The 18,058-nt window shown below is 37.7% G+C and overlaps 1 protein-coding gene across 1 annotated transcript in view; it reads right to left on the bottom strand.

Moving 5' to 3' along the window:
* LOC122813936 (zinc finger protein 614-like) overlaps window positions 1–18,058 on the bottom strand; it is a 980,134-nt gene that overhangs the window by 670,562 nt on the left and 291,514 nt on the right. The window contains exon 2 of the mRNA XM_044086481.1: window positions 11,817–11,912. Within this exon, the coding sequence (XP_043942416.1) occupies window positions 11,817–11,912 (96 nt within the window). The remainder of the gene's footprint in view (window positions 1–11,816; window positions 11,913–18,058) is intronic.

The following is an 18,058-nucleotide window of genomic DNA, read 5'->3' as shown; positions in this document are numbered from 1 at the left end:
ACTCCTCATCACCTCAAAGGCACCACAATCCTGGCCTGAGAGAGTCTCCAGCTCTGAAAAGCCTGGAGATGTCTGCTGCACCAAGGGCAATGGCTCCGTGGCTGATATAAGAGCCAAACTCACCTGTGTCAAAGCCCCAAGTGGGAGAGTAGAAACCAACAAAGGTCCAATCCCGCTCTCCCCCTGGAGCTGATGAGGGAGTCTCAGCCCCCAGATCCCTTGACAGAAGGTGTTATCAAAGAGATCGGACCAAACATCGGACCCAAGACACCAGTGTTTTTTTGTGTCCGATGGTTCCACCACAATGACTTCCATGCACTCCGGCACCAAACTCGAGTTAGTCCAAGGAGGAACTGATGATAAATTAGGTTGGATAGTCTACTCCACATCCATATGGGCTGGGCTCAAAAATTTTTTTCCCAAGGCCAGAGTGTTAAGTAACCTCTTCACCACCCTCTTCACATCATCATCCAAAAGGCTCCTGGATGATCGAAAGGATTGGGTGGATGCGCAGTGACTACCTGTCACAGACTGGTGCAGAGGAGACTGCGGTATAGAATACACCAGCTCCAAGGAGGGAGACCGGTTTCTTTTATGGCACCTTGTTGGTTTCAAAGACACTGGATGAACTGAAGGAAATTGTCTTGTCGGACCCAACTGACTTCAGATCCTATGAGCTTGTTTACTTGTCTTGAGCCTTTGACGGTTCTGAGCTCTGAGCTGATGAAGATGCTTTCTTGGAGGGCCTATCAGATTTTCCAGCCTGATTCCCTTCCACAGATGCCTCAAAGGGTGCTTTCAGTAACCCTCTCAGAATCAATGTATTTTTCCGCTCCTGCAGGACCCTAGAGCTAAAACCATAACAAATGGAACAAGAGTGCTACAGGTGAATTGCTCCCAGGCAGGACATGCAACTAGTATGGCCATCGGTCAAATGACATCTTCTGTGTGCAGGAATCACATTTTTTGAATCCTGAAAGCTTGTACTTTTTTTGACGACTCCTTGGACATGTTTGATATACAACAGAGAACTACCACAACAATTATTAACAACAAAAAGCAAAACTATCACCACACTCTGTGAGCAGTCAGGTCCAAGAACAATGCAGAATCCAATAATAAGATAAAAACCAAAAGGACCCAATGAAGAGGCTGTAGTTTCCAGTTTAAAAACATAGTTTTAATCCACAAAAAGGAAGCACAAGCGCTTTCGTAGGTATAAATCCCACTTCTTCAGATGCTAACAGCTGTTCAAACAGGAATGTTTTAAATGCATATACAGAAACACCTGAAGTAATTAAGAAGTGACATCACCTTAAAGACAAGGATGTTATACATCTACATGCCTATTTGACTAAGCCTTTAAATACAGTACTTAAGTTTTATAAAATATGTAAAAATATATAAAACATTGCAATATATGCTCTACAAAATATGTATAATTATTTACTATATATACCTATTGCACATATTTTCACCTGGTGAAAGGTCTTTTCTTTAATAAAGGCTTGAGGGGAACTTATTCATTCATTCCAAAATCAGCAATGGCTCTCAACCTTACTATCCATTCTGCGTCTAGGTTTTCTGTGACATTTCATATGTCACCACCTCTAATATTCTCAGATGCCCTGCTTATAACTAGAAACTTAAATGCGTGTCCAGAATCCGTTTCATTCACATATTTAGCTAAATTGTCCTTCTTATTAATGTGGTAAAGATGCTCCTTGATTCCATCTTTTAAGCACCTATCAGTTTTCTCCACATACAATTTCTTACATTTTAAACAATTTGCTAAATAAACCACATTCCATTTCACAGGTAGCATAGAGACGAAAATTATATATTCTGTGATAGTAAGGGTGTGTAAACTGTGCACATGTATCTATAAATTTGCAGAATGAACAACGTCCACATGGTCTAGCACCAACTCTTATTGGGGTTCCAACACTGTGTTTAGAATAACATAGTCTCCTTTTCAGGGACAAATTATTCTTAAATAAAATTTTGGTTCCACATCTATCATCTCCTTAACCTGTTTATCACTAGTTAGAATTCCCCAGTATTTCCTTACAACATCCATATACATGCCTACATTTGTAGAATATTCTAAAGGTACTCTCAGTTTAGTGACACTTTCCTTATTGTTCAGACATTCTTTCCTGTTCTCAGAGAAGCAAGGTTTAGCATTAGACGGTCTTAATTTTACAACCTGCTGAATATTATTATCCAAGAATGATTCAGTGTGCCCTCTGGCCTTCAAATAATTTCTAACTACTTCAGTTTGTTTATGAAAATCATCATCACGCATATTTAGCCTAGAGGCTCTAAAAACTTGGTTTTTAACCACATTTTTAAAATTATGCGGTGGATACATGCTGTTCTTAGACAGGAGATGATTAACATGACAAGCTTTTTTATACTGTTTGGTATACATTTCTCCACTATTCTCAACTACTATTGATACATCTAAGAAGTTAATATTATTTTCTGAGTGTACTGTTGTAAACTTCAAATAAGTACTACTGTTGATGTACCCCTCAAATCTCCGTAGCTCCTAAGTGCCCCCCATAGCATAAAAAGATCATCTACAAACCTTTTCATAAATAATATTTTTTCTTTAAATGGTCCCTGTAACAAATTCTGTTTCCTATATAACCATTACTGCCACTGGCGTAGCTATTGGCACATGAAGTGCCCATAGCTACGCCATTGCATTGCCAAAACACATCCTTATCAAAAATAAAGATGTTGTTGTATAGAACCAACTTGGTTAGCTCTATTAACAAATGTATATGTCTTTCTTCGGTACTAGAGTACTCTCTGATGAATCTCTCTAAACCTTTTAGACCCGACTCATTAGGTATCAACTTGAAAAGGGACACCACATCCATTGTCACTAATATAAATGTCTCATCCTTATTTCTATTATTCAAATGGGCATATAAATCCTTTAAAAAATGCTCTGTATCTCTCAGAACCTGATGAATATTATTCAACATTGGCCTTAGATGTTTCTCTATATATATGGAGATCGTTTCTATACACCATCTCCTCCCTGACACTGTTGGCCTCAAAGGAGGATTGATTTTATCTTTATGTAACTTCGGTAATTGTTCGTTGTTCATTCTGCAAATTTACAGATACATGTGCACAGTTTACACATCCTTACTATCACAGAATATATAATTTTAGTCTCTATGCTACCTGTGAAACGAAACGTGGTTTATTTAGACATTGCTTAAAATGTAAAAAATTTTAAAGACCTTTCACCAGGTGAAAATATGTGCAATAGGTATATATAGTAAATAATTATACATATTTTGTAGAGTATGTATTGCAATGTTTTATATATTTTTGCATATTTTTTTAAAACTTAAGTACTGTATTTAAATCTTTAGTGAAATCTAGGCACATAGATGTCTAACATCCTTGTCTTGAACATTTTATCATGAGTGCAGCTTTAAGGTAATGTCACTACTTAATTACTTCAGGTGTTTCTGTATATGTATTTAAATCAATCCTGTATGAGCAGTTGTTAGCATCTGAAGAAGTGGGATTTGTACCTACGAATGCACTTTTGCTTCCTTTTTGTGGATTAAAACTGTGTTTTTAAACTGGAAACTACAGCCTCTTCATTGGGTCCTTCTAGTTTTTATCTTATTATTAATAACAGTAGAAGGCAGAAAAAACACAGCCAAAACAGACCAAAAGGGCAAGTTTTTTTTTTTTTTTTTAAAAGAAGATGCGAAAACGGGAGGGACGGAACGAGGAGAGTCTCTAAGTTAAATGACAACTCCTCTGACTGGGAGATGCCTCCAACTTAAACGGTGAGCTCCCCGGGAAAATGGGAAGTAAAAAAGGAGGAAAATGGCCCTCTAGCTAAAATGGGCTGAAAAAAAAGGAGAAAATGAATCCTCTAACTGAAACAGATTCTTGGGGGATAAGTAGGCCAGAGAGAGGGAAACGACGGCCTCAACAACAAACAGCAAAAATAGGCTGATAGAAACTTCTAACTACAAGGAATACTACAATTAAGAAATATCAAGATTCTTGCAAAAATAAGAAAAACAAAATACAACTTCACCTGAGCCCGTCTCAAGACAATTCTGAAGCTTCAAGTGGCAAATGAGATCTGGGTAACTCTCACTAGGCATGTTGGGATAGGGTCGAGCCTCGAGCCAGTGGCAGCTCTCAAGTTTTAGGATACAGCCGAGTCAGAGCAGATTATCGGCTCCGAACCCAACAAGCAAGAATGAAGGCGAGATAGAGACAACATAACATAAGAAGTTCAAACAAAGAGCAACCTTTGAGATTCACTCTTTTACTGGGTTTTGGTATCTCTTTTTTTTTCTGCAGCTTGTCAACACTCATTTCAACTGCTGACATTTCAATAGGGAGCTGCCTCAGCACTATATTAGTTTATGTGTTATTATGACACATTTATTTCAATAGAGAGCTGCCTCAGCACTGCATTAGTTTATGTGCTATTATGACACATTTATTTCAATAGGGAGCTGCCTTAGCACTGCATAAGTTTATGTGCTATTATGACACATTTATTTCAATAGGGAGCTGCCTCAGCACGGCATTAGTTTATGTGCTATTATGGCACATTTATTTCAATAGGGAGCTGCATCAGCACTGCATTAGTTTATGTGCTGTTATGACACATTTGCAGAATCCGTGGTTTCTAGTTTTTCTACCTACTTCTGATCCCTGTAGTGATGACCATGCCATAAACACAGCAAATATCATAGGACACCCATGTTGATCTATATGGACAAGTGAAGTCGCTTGACATGCAGACACTTTTCTGGAGGTGGTTTCAGGAGAGACAGCACATGAATAATTAGCATATGACTCTTCCTCCCGGACTGCCCCATTAGCATTCAGAATGGCCTTGGGCCAGCCATACTCACTGTTGTATGTCTTTGTTCTACAGCACCATGTTAGGGCTGTTTCTGAATACCAAAAGGGTATTGCGATGTATACATGAGAGTGTACACATCATAGTACCTTCATGAACCCCCCCCAATTCTTTTCATTCTTAGTGCAATGAATCTGTCTATCGTATCCAAGTAACAACAATGCCTTTGCTGCAGCTATACCTCTCGGTCACTCTTAGAGGATATAAACCCATCGTAAAACCTACCACCTGTGAACATAACCCAAAATATTTTCCTAAGTTCTGACAACACCTTCATCTCAGTTCCAGTAAATGTGTCTACAGTCATAAAGATCTTGTTTAAACTTTGAGGAATACAAAATATTTGTGCAAGCATTTCCACCCACATATTCTAATCACATAGAATTAGTTACATACCATCATAATTGCCATATGCAATACCATCATGTTTTGCCGTATCTAAGAGAGATCCCCAGTATCATTCATTTTCTGCTGCAAATCAGAAATAAGCTCCCTCAATGCCTCATGCTCCCAGCTAACCAAACCTTTCCAGAACCAGTGATGATAACACTATGGGAATGGTGCAAGCAGCAAGTCCAATTCTTCTATCAGTACCAGCCATCCCTTCATATCCTATTCCTAAAGCACTGTGCAGTCAAAGATCTGAGGAACCTGAGATCATATATTGCTATGGTGTGTGCGTCTGTGTGCGTGTGTTTTGTGTGTGTGTGTGTGTGTGTGTGTGTGTGTGTGTGTGTGTGTGTGTGTGTGTGTGTGTGTGTGTGTGTGTGTGTACAAGTGAGCGCTTGTATGTAAAATCACAGATTTTTAACTGTGCACACACCCAATAATGCCAGGACAGATGCATAATTCGTCTGGGTATCAGTAAACTTGCAGCTAATGAGTAATTGTATTTCAAAAGTTAGGCATAAATTATATCACACAACATTCAGACTCTTAGATCTTTTAGGAGTCAACCCATATTATATATAAATGGACACAGGGGTATCCATCAATAATTCTTGACTGCTGTTGATTGGGGAAACATGAGGAAGAATATTAATTTTCTGGATTATGCTCTTTAATCTGAACAGGGCTGTGATATGACACTGTTAGCATAAAGCTGATAATGGCCTCTGCTCTCAACTGTATCCATTCTAAAAACAGCCAGATATGTGTACAGAAAGCAGCTGTAGGTGGTGTGTGCGTGGGGGGCTTGGGGACTGTATGGTTATCACTTCTTCAATTTTCATCACAGTCACACCTTAGAGGTGCTTGGGCTGAGAACAGTGTGGTCATTGTTCCTTTTACTTTTCTCACAGACCTCAGAATTGTACAGAGAGGGTTACAATAGCTTGTGTAGGGGTAGTGTACTGTCTAGAAGCAGCAAAATAGAATACATTACTGGAATCATTAGCTTTTTTTTCACTTTTCTCACAGTCACACATCAGGCACACATACATATGGCTGCCATTGGGCGTTATGAGTAAGGAGACATTCTATGTATATGTATGTCAGTAGTCACTTAAAAACTTAAGTTTTTAACATTTCTGACTTTTAGTTCCAGGCATGATAACAATGTTTTTAGCTTGTCCTGCAGATTTTAACAAATTAAAATAAATAAGTAAACAAACAAGAGCAGCAAATGACAAATTCACCACCCTAACAGGTACAGGCAAGAAGAATCTGAGGGTATTGCCATTCAATGCTAGAAATCTAAACCTCAAAATGCACCCTCTCGAGGCACTCCTTAAAATGGAGAACATCGACATCTGTGCAGTGACAGAGACCTGGTTCAAGGCTCCAGAGAGTACCCCTGCATTACCAGGCTATAATTCATACCACACCTTTCAGCCACCTAATCTGGACCGAAACACTAAAGGCAGAGGCGTGTCCATATTCATTAAGGATATCCACACCTCCAGGCTAGTTGCTCAGCATAATGCATCCGAGATTATCCAAGTGCAACTAACTCTGGGCAAGACCGCAATCCAAATTGTAGCTTGCTACAGATCCCCACCATGCCCCAGGATTCCCACTCCTCATTTCTTAATATACTGGAAAATATCAGGGTACAACCCAACACCCTAATAATGGGTGATTTCAACTACCCTACCATTAACTGGGAAAACTACTCATGTACCAACTCTTGTGCTCAACGTTTTCTGGAATTCATAAATTCCAATGCCATGGATCAACTTATCCACACCCCCACCAGGGGCAGCAATATCCTAGACCTGGTTATTACCAACATGGGCAACCGGTGCTCCACACCAGAGGTCAATTTCCTCATTGGTCAGATCCGACCATAAGCTAATCACCCTAGACATCCACATCCCTCCCCCACCCCCTGCCCCCCATTAGGGAAACCACAGTAAAAAATGTCTCCAAAGCCAACTTCACGCTTCTTAAGACAGAAGTGGCAAACTTCACGACACCCATGCTGACAGACAATAGAGGTATGACTGCTGAATCCTACACAAATGCACTTTATAAGCACTTACATGAGTGTGTGGATCATGCAATCCCTAACAGAACCAAGATGCTATCCTCCAAAAAAAGGAAGCCAATCTGGTGGTCCCCTGCCATAAACAAACTCTACAACAGAAGAAAGAAACTGTTGCAAAAAAAGAGTAAAATCCCAAGATTGGAGAAACTCCCTGGTCAGCTTCAGTAAGAAGCTGAGATCCCTCATAAAATCCTCCAAAGCTAGTTATGAAAACAAAATTGCCACAGACTCTAAAGACAACCAACAAAGCATTCTATAGCTATGTCAAGAATCTCAATGGCAACACTCAGATCTGCTCTGAGTTACAGCACAATGGCACTAAATATACAGAACCAACGGATATTGCCAACATCCTGGCAGATAGGTTCAGTGCTAACTTTACCCCTCTGTCATCCCCCAAAAGGGCCCATCTCTATACCAGAAGAATGCAAAGTTCCTGTAATCATGGCTGCACAGGTAAAAAAAGCACACTATCCAAAGCCAAGAACACAGCATCCATGGGACCTGACGACATCCCAGGCTCTGTTCTACATGAACTACAGAACGAACTGGCACCCCACCTAAGTACCATGTTCAATCATAGCCTCACCTCAGGCTGTGCCCACTGAATGGCGCACAGTGACAGTTATCCCACTCCACAAAGGGGGATCCACCACAGACCCCGGAAACTACCACCCCATTAGCCTAACGAGCCTGGTCTGCAAGGCTATGTAGTGTATCATCATGGAACTTATAAACAATGACATTGGTAATCTCCAAACTCAGGACCCCACCCAGTTCGGGTTTGTAAAAGGCAGATCATGTCTCCTAAACCCGATAGACTTCTTTGAAGCAGTCACCAAAGCTGTAGATGAGGGTAAGGTGGTTCACACAGCCTATCTAGATCTCACCAAGGTTTTTGACACCAGCCCCCACTCTGGAATTATAGATAAACTCACTAAACTAGGCATAAATCCCTATGTCACAAGATGGGTTGCCAGCTGGCTCACTGACCGAACCCACACTGTGAAAGTAGCAGACTCCAAATCCAGCTTCAGACCAGTGACAAGTGGAGTACCACAGGGTTCAGTCTTGGGTCCTCTCCTGTTTGGCATCTACTTCTCAGAAGTACAGGCCAACACAGAAGGTCTTTGGCTAACGAAGTTCGCAGATGAGTGCAAACTAGGAGCCATAATCAAAACTCCACAAGATGTGGACATCCTACAAAAGGGCCTTGCTGAGACAGATGCCTGGTGTCAAAGCCATGGCCTCAAGCTCAATGCCAAAAAGTGCATTGTCATTGCTTTTGGTAAAAACTCAGTACCCATGAACTACCACATAGGTGGTAGTCTACTTAACACCGAAAGTGTGATAAGAGACCTTGGGACACAGGTGGACAGTAGTCTCTCCTTTGATAATCACATCGCCAGAGTAGTCAGGAAATCCTTCTATGTGGCACACCTCATCACAAAAGGTTTCTCATCCAGGAAAAAAGAGGTCATTGTTCCCCTCTACTCGTCACTCATTAGACCCATTATAGAGTACAATGCCCCTTTTGGTACGTACCTCACAAGACATCTACAACAACTGGAAAGGCCACAGAAATACCTCACAAAGAGGGTTACCGGCCTCAAAGAGATGTCCTATGCAGACAGTCTCAAAAAACTGCAGCTTTACTCCATTGCATATCGCCTACTCGGAGGCGATCTCTGCCTAACACACAAAGCTATGTCAAACCCAGAGCTTTTAGACATGCTCCACTTAAAGAAATCCCAATCCCTACGAGCTACACGCTCTAGGGACTTAAACCATGTCACCACAATAAACAGAACATGCTGGAGGGATAGATTCCTGTCCCAGAGACTTCCCATACTCTGGAACAAACTACCTATCTATATCAAACAAAGCTCCTCATTAGCACTGTTCAAGAAAAATCTTGATGATTGGATGGGAGATAGGAAATTCACCCCGGGGATCACTTCTGTGGCTCTGCTCGACAGTGGCACAGGAAAATAATTTTCTTGGGTGACGAAAGCCAGGGTACCTTTGGCTAGGCCTATATACGCCCTAGGGCCAATAGCCTAGTACCTGCCTATGAACCAAAATATAACAATCACTTTACATGTGGGGATGGAGGCACAAAATACAGAGTTATCTACTAAATCCTGAAAACCAGCGAGCTGTGGCAGGGACACCAAAATATAACAATCACTTTACATATGGGGATGGGGGCACAAAATACAGAGTTATCTACTAAATCCTGAAAACCAGCACACTGTGGCAGGGACACCAAAATATAACAATCACTTTACATGTGGGGATGGAGGCACAAAATACAGAGTTATCTACTAAATCCTGAAAACCAAGGCACTGTGGCAGGGACACCAAAATATAACAATCACTTTACATGTGGGGACGGAGGCACAAAATACAGAGTTATCTACTAAATCCTGAAAACCAGCGCACTGTGGCAGGGACACCAAAATATAACAATCACTTTACATGGGGGGATGGAGGCACAAAATACAGAGTTATCTACTAAATCCTGAAAACCAGCGAGCTGTGGCAGGGACACCAAAATATAACAATCACTTTACATGTGGGGATGGAGGCACAAAATACAGAGTTATCTACTAAATCCTGAAAACCAGCGCACTGTGGCAGGGACACCAAAATATAACAATCACTTTACACGTGGGGATGGAGGCACAAAATACAGAGTTATCTACTAAATCCTGAAAACCAGCGCACTGTGGCAGGGACACCAAAATATAACAATCACTTTACACGTGGGGATGGAGGCACAAAATACAGAGTTATCTACTAAATCCTGAAAACCAGCGCACTGTGGCAGGGACACCAAAATATAACAATCACTTTACATGGGGGGACGGAGGCACAAAATACAGAGTTATCTACTAAATACTGAAAACCAGCGCACTGTGGCAGGGACACAACACAAAAAAAAAGTTTCAGGATTACTAGTTTTTTTACTGTGCACTTCCGCCGTTTCTTTTGCTTGTGAAGTGGCAATTTTGGCAATTTAAACTTCTGCTTTTATCCCAGTCTAACACCAGAGGACTGCACAGGCAGTGACTGTGTTTTTGTGAGGGGTTAGCAAGGCAGGCAGTATTCCCATATAAAAGAGCTGTTTATCCTCACAACAATGATTTGTTACTTTATTGTTAGCGACTATTTTGTCAACCTTGAACATTAAGCCTGGAGCACAACTTGCATCTTCCTTGAAAGAATAAAGACTAAAATTTTTTTCTTACTCACCCTTTTTGATTAGGCCACCACTGGATTAAAAGTTAGAGAAAATGCATCCCAGAGCATATATAACCTTATGACTTCTTGGGGGTCTGGCTTATTTGAGTTATTTCCTTAATGGTTACTACTGTACTGGCTTGATCAGGAAAGGTTATGTTAAAAAGATGCAAGGAAAACTAAAGCTGAACAACCGTGAATTTCTTTCTTTAATTATGATTTCTGTTCATGCCATCATTGAATGAAAAACAACAACTTTTAAATGCACTTCAGAGCAGATAGAAAATTACAGCTGTTTGAAAAAACTGAAGGGTAAGGGCAAGGCAAAATGTATGAAACGGAAGTTATGTGCATGGTATGATGGTATGAGAAGCTCAAGATGGAAGGAAACAGGGGGGAGGGACTGGAGTGTGCATGTGGGGAGGGTGCTGAAAAACTGACCTAGATCACCATTTCACCCAACTCCAAACCTGTACATAGAGTTGTTGTAACACATCATTGTTACAACTAAATACAAGTAACTGAAAATGCCCTATGTGAGATGGACGAACATAGCTTTTTACATAATGTAAGATCATTATAGCTACAGGTGAGTCTGTGTGTACTACTCCTACAATTTTGCAGTGTGAACGAAAAGGTTGCGTAGGTAAAAGGGCAGTGTGACACAGTGATACTTGAACTAGAAGTGCTTAGGTGGGCCCAGAATGTGACATTTGCTGGGAGGGCCCAAAATGCTAATACCAGCACTGTAGGGACTACTGAACATGGCAAGGTTGCAAATAAGCTTGCGCCCCTGCAAAGATAAATAAATAGTAGTCACTGAAAGCGTTTTTTCTTGGCTTTATTTTCACCCTTTTCCGCCAATGATATTAGAGTGAAAGATATTCAGTCAACATGATTATATAAACATTATGACACATTAGATGCTCAAAATGACTCATTTCTTCATCACTGCCCCACATCATATAAATATTCTACAGTCAAACCAACAGGCAGTTCACATACTCTAATTACATACAGTTGATAGCGTATGCCACAAAATTATTTTTAAAGTAATACAGTGCAGACCTGTAAAGCATAATGCCTATTTCCTGCAGTTTTGTTGCAGACTACTTGTACTGAAAACATTCAGAACAAAACAGACAATTTACTTACTTGTATCTCCAGGAATTCTGTCTCATTCTTGGTTTGTAAATCGTTAAGATCTCTGACTTTTAATTCCAGGGATGATAACGATGTTTTCAGCTTGTCCTGTAGATTTTAACAAACTAAATTAAATAAGAAACAAATAAGAGCAGCAGCAAAACATAATAATCACTTTACATGTGAGGATGGAGGCACAAAATACAAAGTTATCTACTAAATACTGAAAACCAACACACTGTGGCACGGACACGATACAAAAAAACATTTCAGGATTACTAGTCATTTAACGTGCACTTGTGCTGTTTCTTTTGGTTTTGAAGTTGTCTATTAAAAACTTTACTTGGAAAGAGGACTGTAACGCACGGATATACAGACAGTGATGTGCATGTTAAGAACCAAAAGTTATAGTCAAGAGCAACTGGTATTATTTTATGAAGAATATTACACAACACATAATGAACACATCCTATAATCTAAAGTTCAAAGATCTGAAGAGGGATAAACCCTGAAATTGGAAGTGATCTTTATTATATAACTACAAGAGAGGATAAAAACTAAGAAGTAAAACCGAAAAACAATTTCCCGTGCCATCTAGCCACAAACAGGATCAGTAACAGTTGAAGGGCTTATGGCCTCTGCTCATTTCCTTATCAAACAGAATAAGCTACATATTTTAACACTGAGGCACCCTACATCACCCGGTACTACATATTATTAATTTATGACTGACTTGTGGATTCTGAATTCCACTATTTTTGTTTTTTTTTTTACTCTGCACTGAACTCAGTGGAGCTGCTCAAGTATCCACACTTGCCTGTGTAAAAATAAATAAATAAATAAATAAATACATAACTTCCTTATCTTACATCTGAGCTGCCACTGCACCAAGTTCAAATTCAACATTCATGATCATGAATAACAACAAAATTATAAAAAAAATACATTATACACACACACATATATATATATATATACATATATATATATATATATATATATACACACACACACACACACACACACACACACACACACACACACACACACACACACACACACACATATATATACACACACACATATATATACGCAATAGAAACTTCTATAAACTAATAAAAAAATAAAAAATGGACCAAACAAAACCACAGTGGTTGCTTAAGCTTTCGTTCCTGTTTAATGTATCGGGCCTTCTTCAGAATGAGTCAAATTACAAGGGACCAGATTAAAATACTGTAGAATAGAATTAAGCAATAACCCACGCCTGGGTGTGGGTAATGCTGAGTTACCCACGGTTGGTGTGGTTTGGTCACGAGGGCGAAGCCAGAGAGTGGCCAAACAAAGACAACCATGTGTAAATCCAGCATTACCCACACCCAGAAGTGGGTTATTGCTATTATACAATGACATTATTAAAATACTTACTTTTCTTAAATAATGGCATTGTATAATGCCTCCTTGCTGCCCTTCCGCAGCTGTCCAGTATTCTGTGGCAGTTCTGATGTACTGCACATGCGTACGGTTACGCAGTACATCAGAACTGTATGTGGAAGCAATGGAGATAGGAAGATCTTCATTGCTTTTAAAAACTTGTCTCGCTAAGTTAAGATTATAGCGATATAGCTTTAAAAAAAAGCAAAAGAGAAAAGAAGATCTCCGTTGCTTTTTTTTTTTTTTTTTTTTTTTTTTTTTAAGATATCTCGCTATGTTAAACTCATTTAACATAGCAAGATAACAGCAACGGAGCTCTTCCGTTCTCCGTTGCTGTCAAAAAAAAAAAAAAAAAAGACATACTAATGGAAAATGTCCGGGCGACCGGACCTTTTTCCATTAGTATAAGTCTTTGATTTACAACGTGCATGCTGACCAATCAGCATGGAGGTTTTGGAATATTAATGGGGGGGTCGTTGTATAATCATAAATATTACATAGCTTGAAATAGCCAATCAATAACAGTAAACTAATTAGTAACAAACTGGTGAAAAACACAAGTTACTCGGAACAGCAAGAAGCACGGATCCTTAATGCTCCACACTAGGTATTAAACCAAGGCACTCAAAAAAACAATGACGTCCTTTTAATTTCCTTTTAAGTGTACAAAGATAAAATCCACTTTTCGTCAAGACAAATGGCTCAACTTCTTCAGAAGCCATACAATAAATGTTAAAACTGGTAGCTTATATACACTATTATACCTGTCACATGATAAACAAATTAAGGTTTAAAGGCAAACAGTGTACATACTAATAATTATACCTGAACTCTAAATGGTTCAATAATTTCCTTCAACCTCAACTGTAACTATAAACCTCTCCAAAAACGATACATATGAAATACAATTAAAAATGAAAAATAACGACTGTAAAGGATACTATGTGCATATATATATGTCTATATGCAAGTATTTCATGTATAAAAGGTGTATGAAAAATGTGTGTATATATTCTATAATTATAAAAAGTATATATAAGTATAAAGAATAAATATACAAGACAAATTGTATAAACATCTGCCCACTAATATAGTGTGAATGTATATATTAAGTAAAATAAATATTTAAATCTATAATATATAGTGTACAAATGGAATAAAATATGAATATGTATTGTATTAATTAATTAACCTTGTTTGTACATTCTGTCGAGCATAGTGTAATGGGGCTACATTACTAAGCTGAAAACCATGTAAGACATAACCTTGTGTACTAAGAATTGTTTCAATTTATAACTATACACTGTTATGTTCATCCATGCTCCTTGTACCAAAAAAAAGGTACAAATACCAGTACGAATACAAAAACTAGAATGGAAAGTAAAATTGAAAAGTGAAAATAAGAATAAAACTACTCAAGAGTGGTAATACAGTAAAATACAATATTGACAGAATATATTCTATAAAGTGTATTCAACAAAATATATTTAATAAAGTAAAAAGTATATGGTCCACTAGAGTGAAAAATAAAAAAAGTAAAAAATAAAAATTATGTATACATTTACTCAGCCCAAAATTAGAGTTTATATCTATCGAACTAAGTTTTTCAATCTTAAAATACACATTATAGTACTCATTTAGTTTATCCCTGGATATTGACATGCATTCACTCTCACTTGCCAGAGTAGTTCATTTCTTTCTAATTTCAGTGTCTCTGGTCCACCCCTTCCGTCATTCCTCAGTTGGTCAATAACCCTAAATTTGAATTGGTGCCCTTCATTTTCATTAATATGCTTAGCCAACGCGTTTTCTAATTTATTTTTACCGATACTATATATTATATATATGTTCATAAATTAGTATTCATAAATACTCAAAAATCATAAATTACTGATGCAAACATGATCAGTACAGTGAATTGAGTATGAAACTTTATGAAAACATGAACACAATCATTATACTCCACTCTAACTGCATTTCTTTCTACCACAGACTAAACAATATGCAAGGGCAAAGCTGTAAACAAAATTACATTTTAAAAGACAGCGAGCAGAACCAATAAATGCACTACGGTTTTAACTATAATCAGAAAAGTGAACCCAACACAAAAACCAGAGACTGTCTGTATAATACACAAGTTATAGTATAAACTTTACCTATACCATTTTAAGGCACATTTAAAATTAGAGGATTCATTGAGACCAGGAAAAAATTCAACATTTAATCTCAATTGCCACTTTAGTTCTTGAACCTGGAGTTTACAATCAGCATCCTCAAAAAAATCCTTAAACTGTTCAAAATGAAAAACTTAAACTGAGAAAAATTCATACAGGAAGAACTGTTTACACCAAGAACATTGGAAAGATCCTTATTTCTGATGGCAAAACTATGCTCTTTGATTCTGTCGCTCAGCTTTCGAATTGTCTTCCCAACATAAAAACAAGTTGTACACACTAAACAGTAAACCACCATTTTGGAATTGCAGTCAGAATAACTTGGAAAAAGCACATTAATATTGCAATGGGAAAATGTATAGCATTTATCAGTAAAAATGTATTTGCAACATACATATTTTCTATATTTGTGCATACCAGCTAGTCTGGTATCTATAGAAGGTGGTGACAACAGAAAAGGAAGATCTTTATTTTCAAAATAAGACTTACGTGTCCTTGTCCTTTTGAAAGAAAAGGATGGTTCATTCCCTAAAGAAAATCTAATATTAGGGTCACTTATTAAAATCTTCCAACTGTCATTCAGAATACCCCCAAGGGCTTTCATATCCCTACAAATGGGTAAAAAAAAATCTTAAAGAAGGAGGAGTGTGTGTAGTTTGTGTAGAATGATCCGGGAAACTGTTAACTGGTGTAAAACCATATTTTAAAATAGGTCTAAACTTAACATGTCTATCCAATCTAATGTCATTCCTCACCAAATTAAATGACAGAAGGGTAATTCTTTTGTAAGAACAAATCAGACAGAAAATCAGATTCCAACTCAAAATCAACATCCTCACTCATTAACCTGGAGATTCTAATAAATTGTCCTTTATATTCTTCTTCATGAAATAGGGGTGAGAACTACGGAAGTGGAGATAATTATTTCTAAAAAAGTGTCTTTCCTGTGCCCAGTAGATGTAAAACAATTATTACGTGTATCCAAACTAATGATAGTGTCCAAAAAAGAAACTTTACCTTTGTCTACAATGACAAATCTTAACAAGCCAATGCTTTCTAAAACGGACTCAACAAAAGCTTCCAACTGAGTAACATTACCCTCCCAAAAAAAAAAAATATCATCTATGTACCTCTTATAAAACTTTAAAGAATGAAAACCTGGCAAGTGCACAAGTGTATTTACTTCCCACTCACTCAGTACTAGATTGGCAAAAGCTGGGGCCATCTTTGAACCCCTGACCTGTCTGTAAATGTTTCCTTGAAAATGGAAAAAATTGTTTTTCAAAATGAAAGACATGAGTGTGTGTAAGGTTTGAATTCTTTTAGGAAACATAACATACTTGAACAAAAAATGTTTGACATAATTTAATCCATCATTGTGTGGAATGCTCGTATAAAGAGCCACTACATCTAACGTGACTAAAATGCACTTCGAAAAATCTATATCAGTTTGAAATAACATGTTTAAAAAGTCCCAGGAATCCATTATGTAGCGAGGAGTGGCCTGAACTAAGGGATTCAAAACAAAATTAATATAATGTGATAGGTTTTCAGTTTTTGAATGCTTACGAGATACAATTAACCTGAAAGGTGGATCATTCTCATTCTTGTGAACCTTAGGGATGCCAAATAGTTTGCCCAAACATGGGTTGGGGGAAGACCAACTCAAATTTCTCTTTAGTAAAACAAGAATCAGTAAGTAAGGATTTCAACTTTTTGTCTATCCAATCAAAATTAAAGTATACATTTTCCAGGGACACTTTTTCATAAAAATGAACATTGGTGAGTTCATCATTAATCTTGTTAACAAAACTTAAGCTGGTCCATAACCACAATGCCCGTCCCTTTGTCTGCCTTCATGACTCCCACATTAACATCACCTGTTAAATCTATTAAAACCTTTCTTTCATTATTAGAAATGTTAAACCATTTTTCAGTGGAGTTAGACTTCACTACATTTCTAAAATCATCTTCACAGACTCGTAAAAAGGTGGTTAAAGTGTTGCTAAGAGGAGGATTAATCAAACTCTTTCTTAGGCAGAGAAGAGTCAAAACTGTCACTACAAATGGAAGAAATTCCTGAAGATTGAGTGTTACAGGGGTCACAACTATCAACACACACACACACATATATATATATATATATATATATATATATATATATATATATATATATATATATATATATATATATATATATATATATATATATATACACACACATATATATATATATACATATACACACACACACACACATCTATATATATATATATATATATATATATATATATATATATATATATATATATATATATATATATTTACACATATATACATACACATTGGTAAAACTAGCAGGAAACTTTCAGATCGCAATAAGGAACACTATGGTGCGATAAGAGGACAAGACTCCAGAAATGCTTTAGCTAGACATTCTGTTTCATGTGTTACTTTTGACAAATTTCTGTTCTTTGTGTTAGAACAAGTGGACTTACTTTTTGGAGACTATGCTACTTTACTTTAAGTGAGGGAACTCACATGGCAGCTCCTACTGGGAGCTGATTACACTCCAGGTTTAATTTGAAATGTGCCTTGAAGTAGAATTACTGACTTCTCCACTTCTCTTACATTTCCTGGCTACCTTGC

The sequence above is a fragment of the Protopterus annectens genome, chromosome 10.part0 (assembly GCF_019279795.1).
Source record: "Protopterus annectens isolate FY-2018-M chromosome 10.part0, PAN1.0, whole genome shotgun sequence".
NCBI classification, from domain to species: domain Eukaryota; kingdom Metazoa; phylum Chordata; order Ceratodontiformes; family Protopteridae; genus Protopterus; species Protopterus annectens.
The sequence above is the reverse complement of the archived record's forward strand: the minus strand, read 5'-3'. Positions and strand labels throughout refer to the sequence as shown.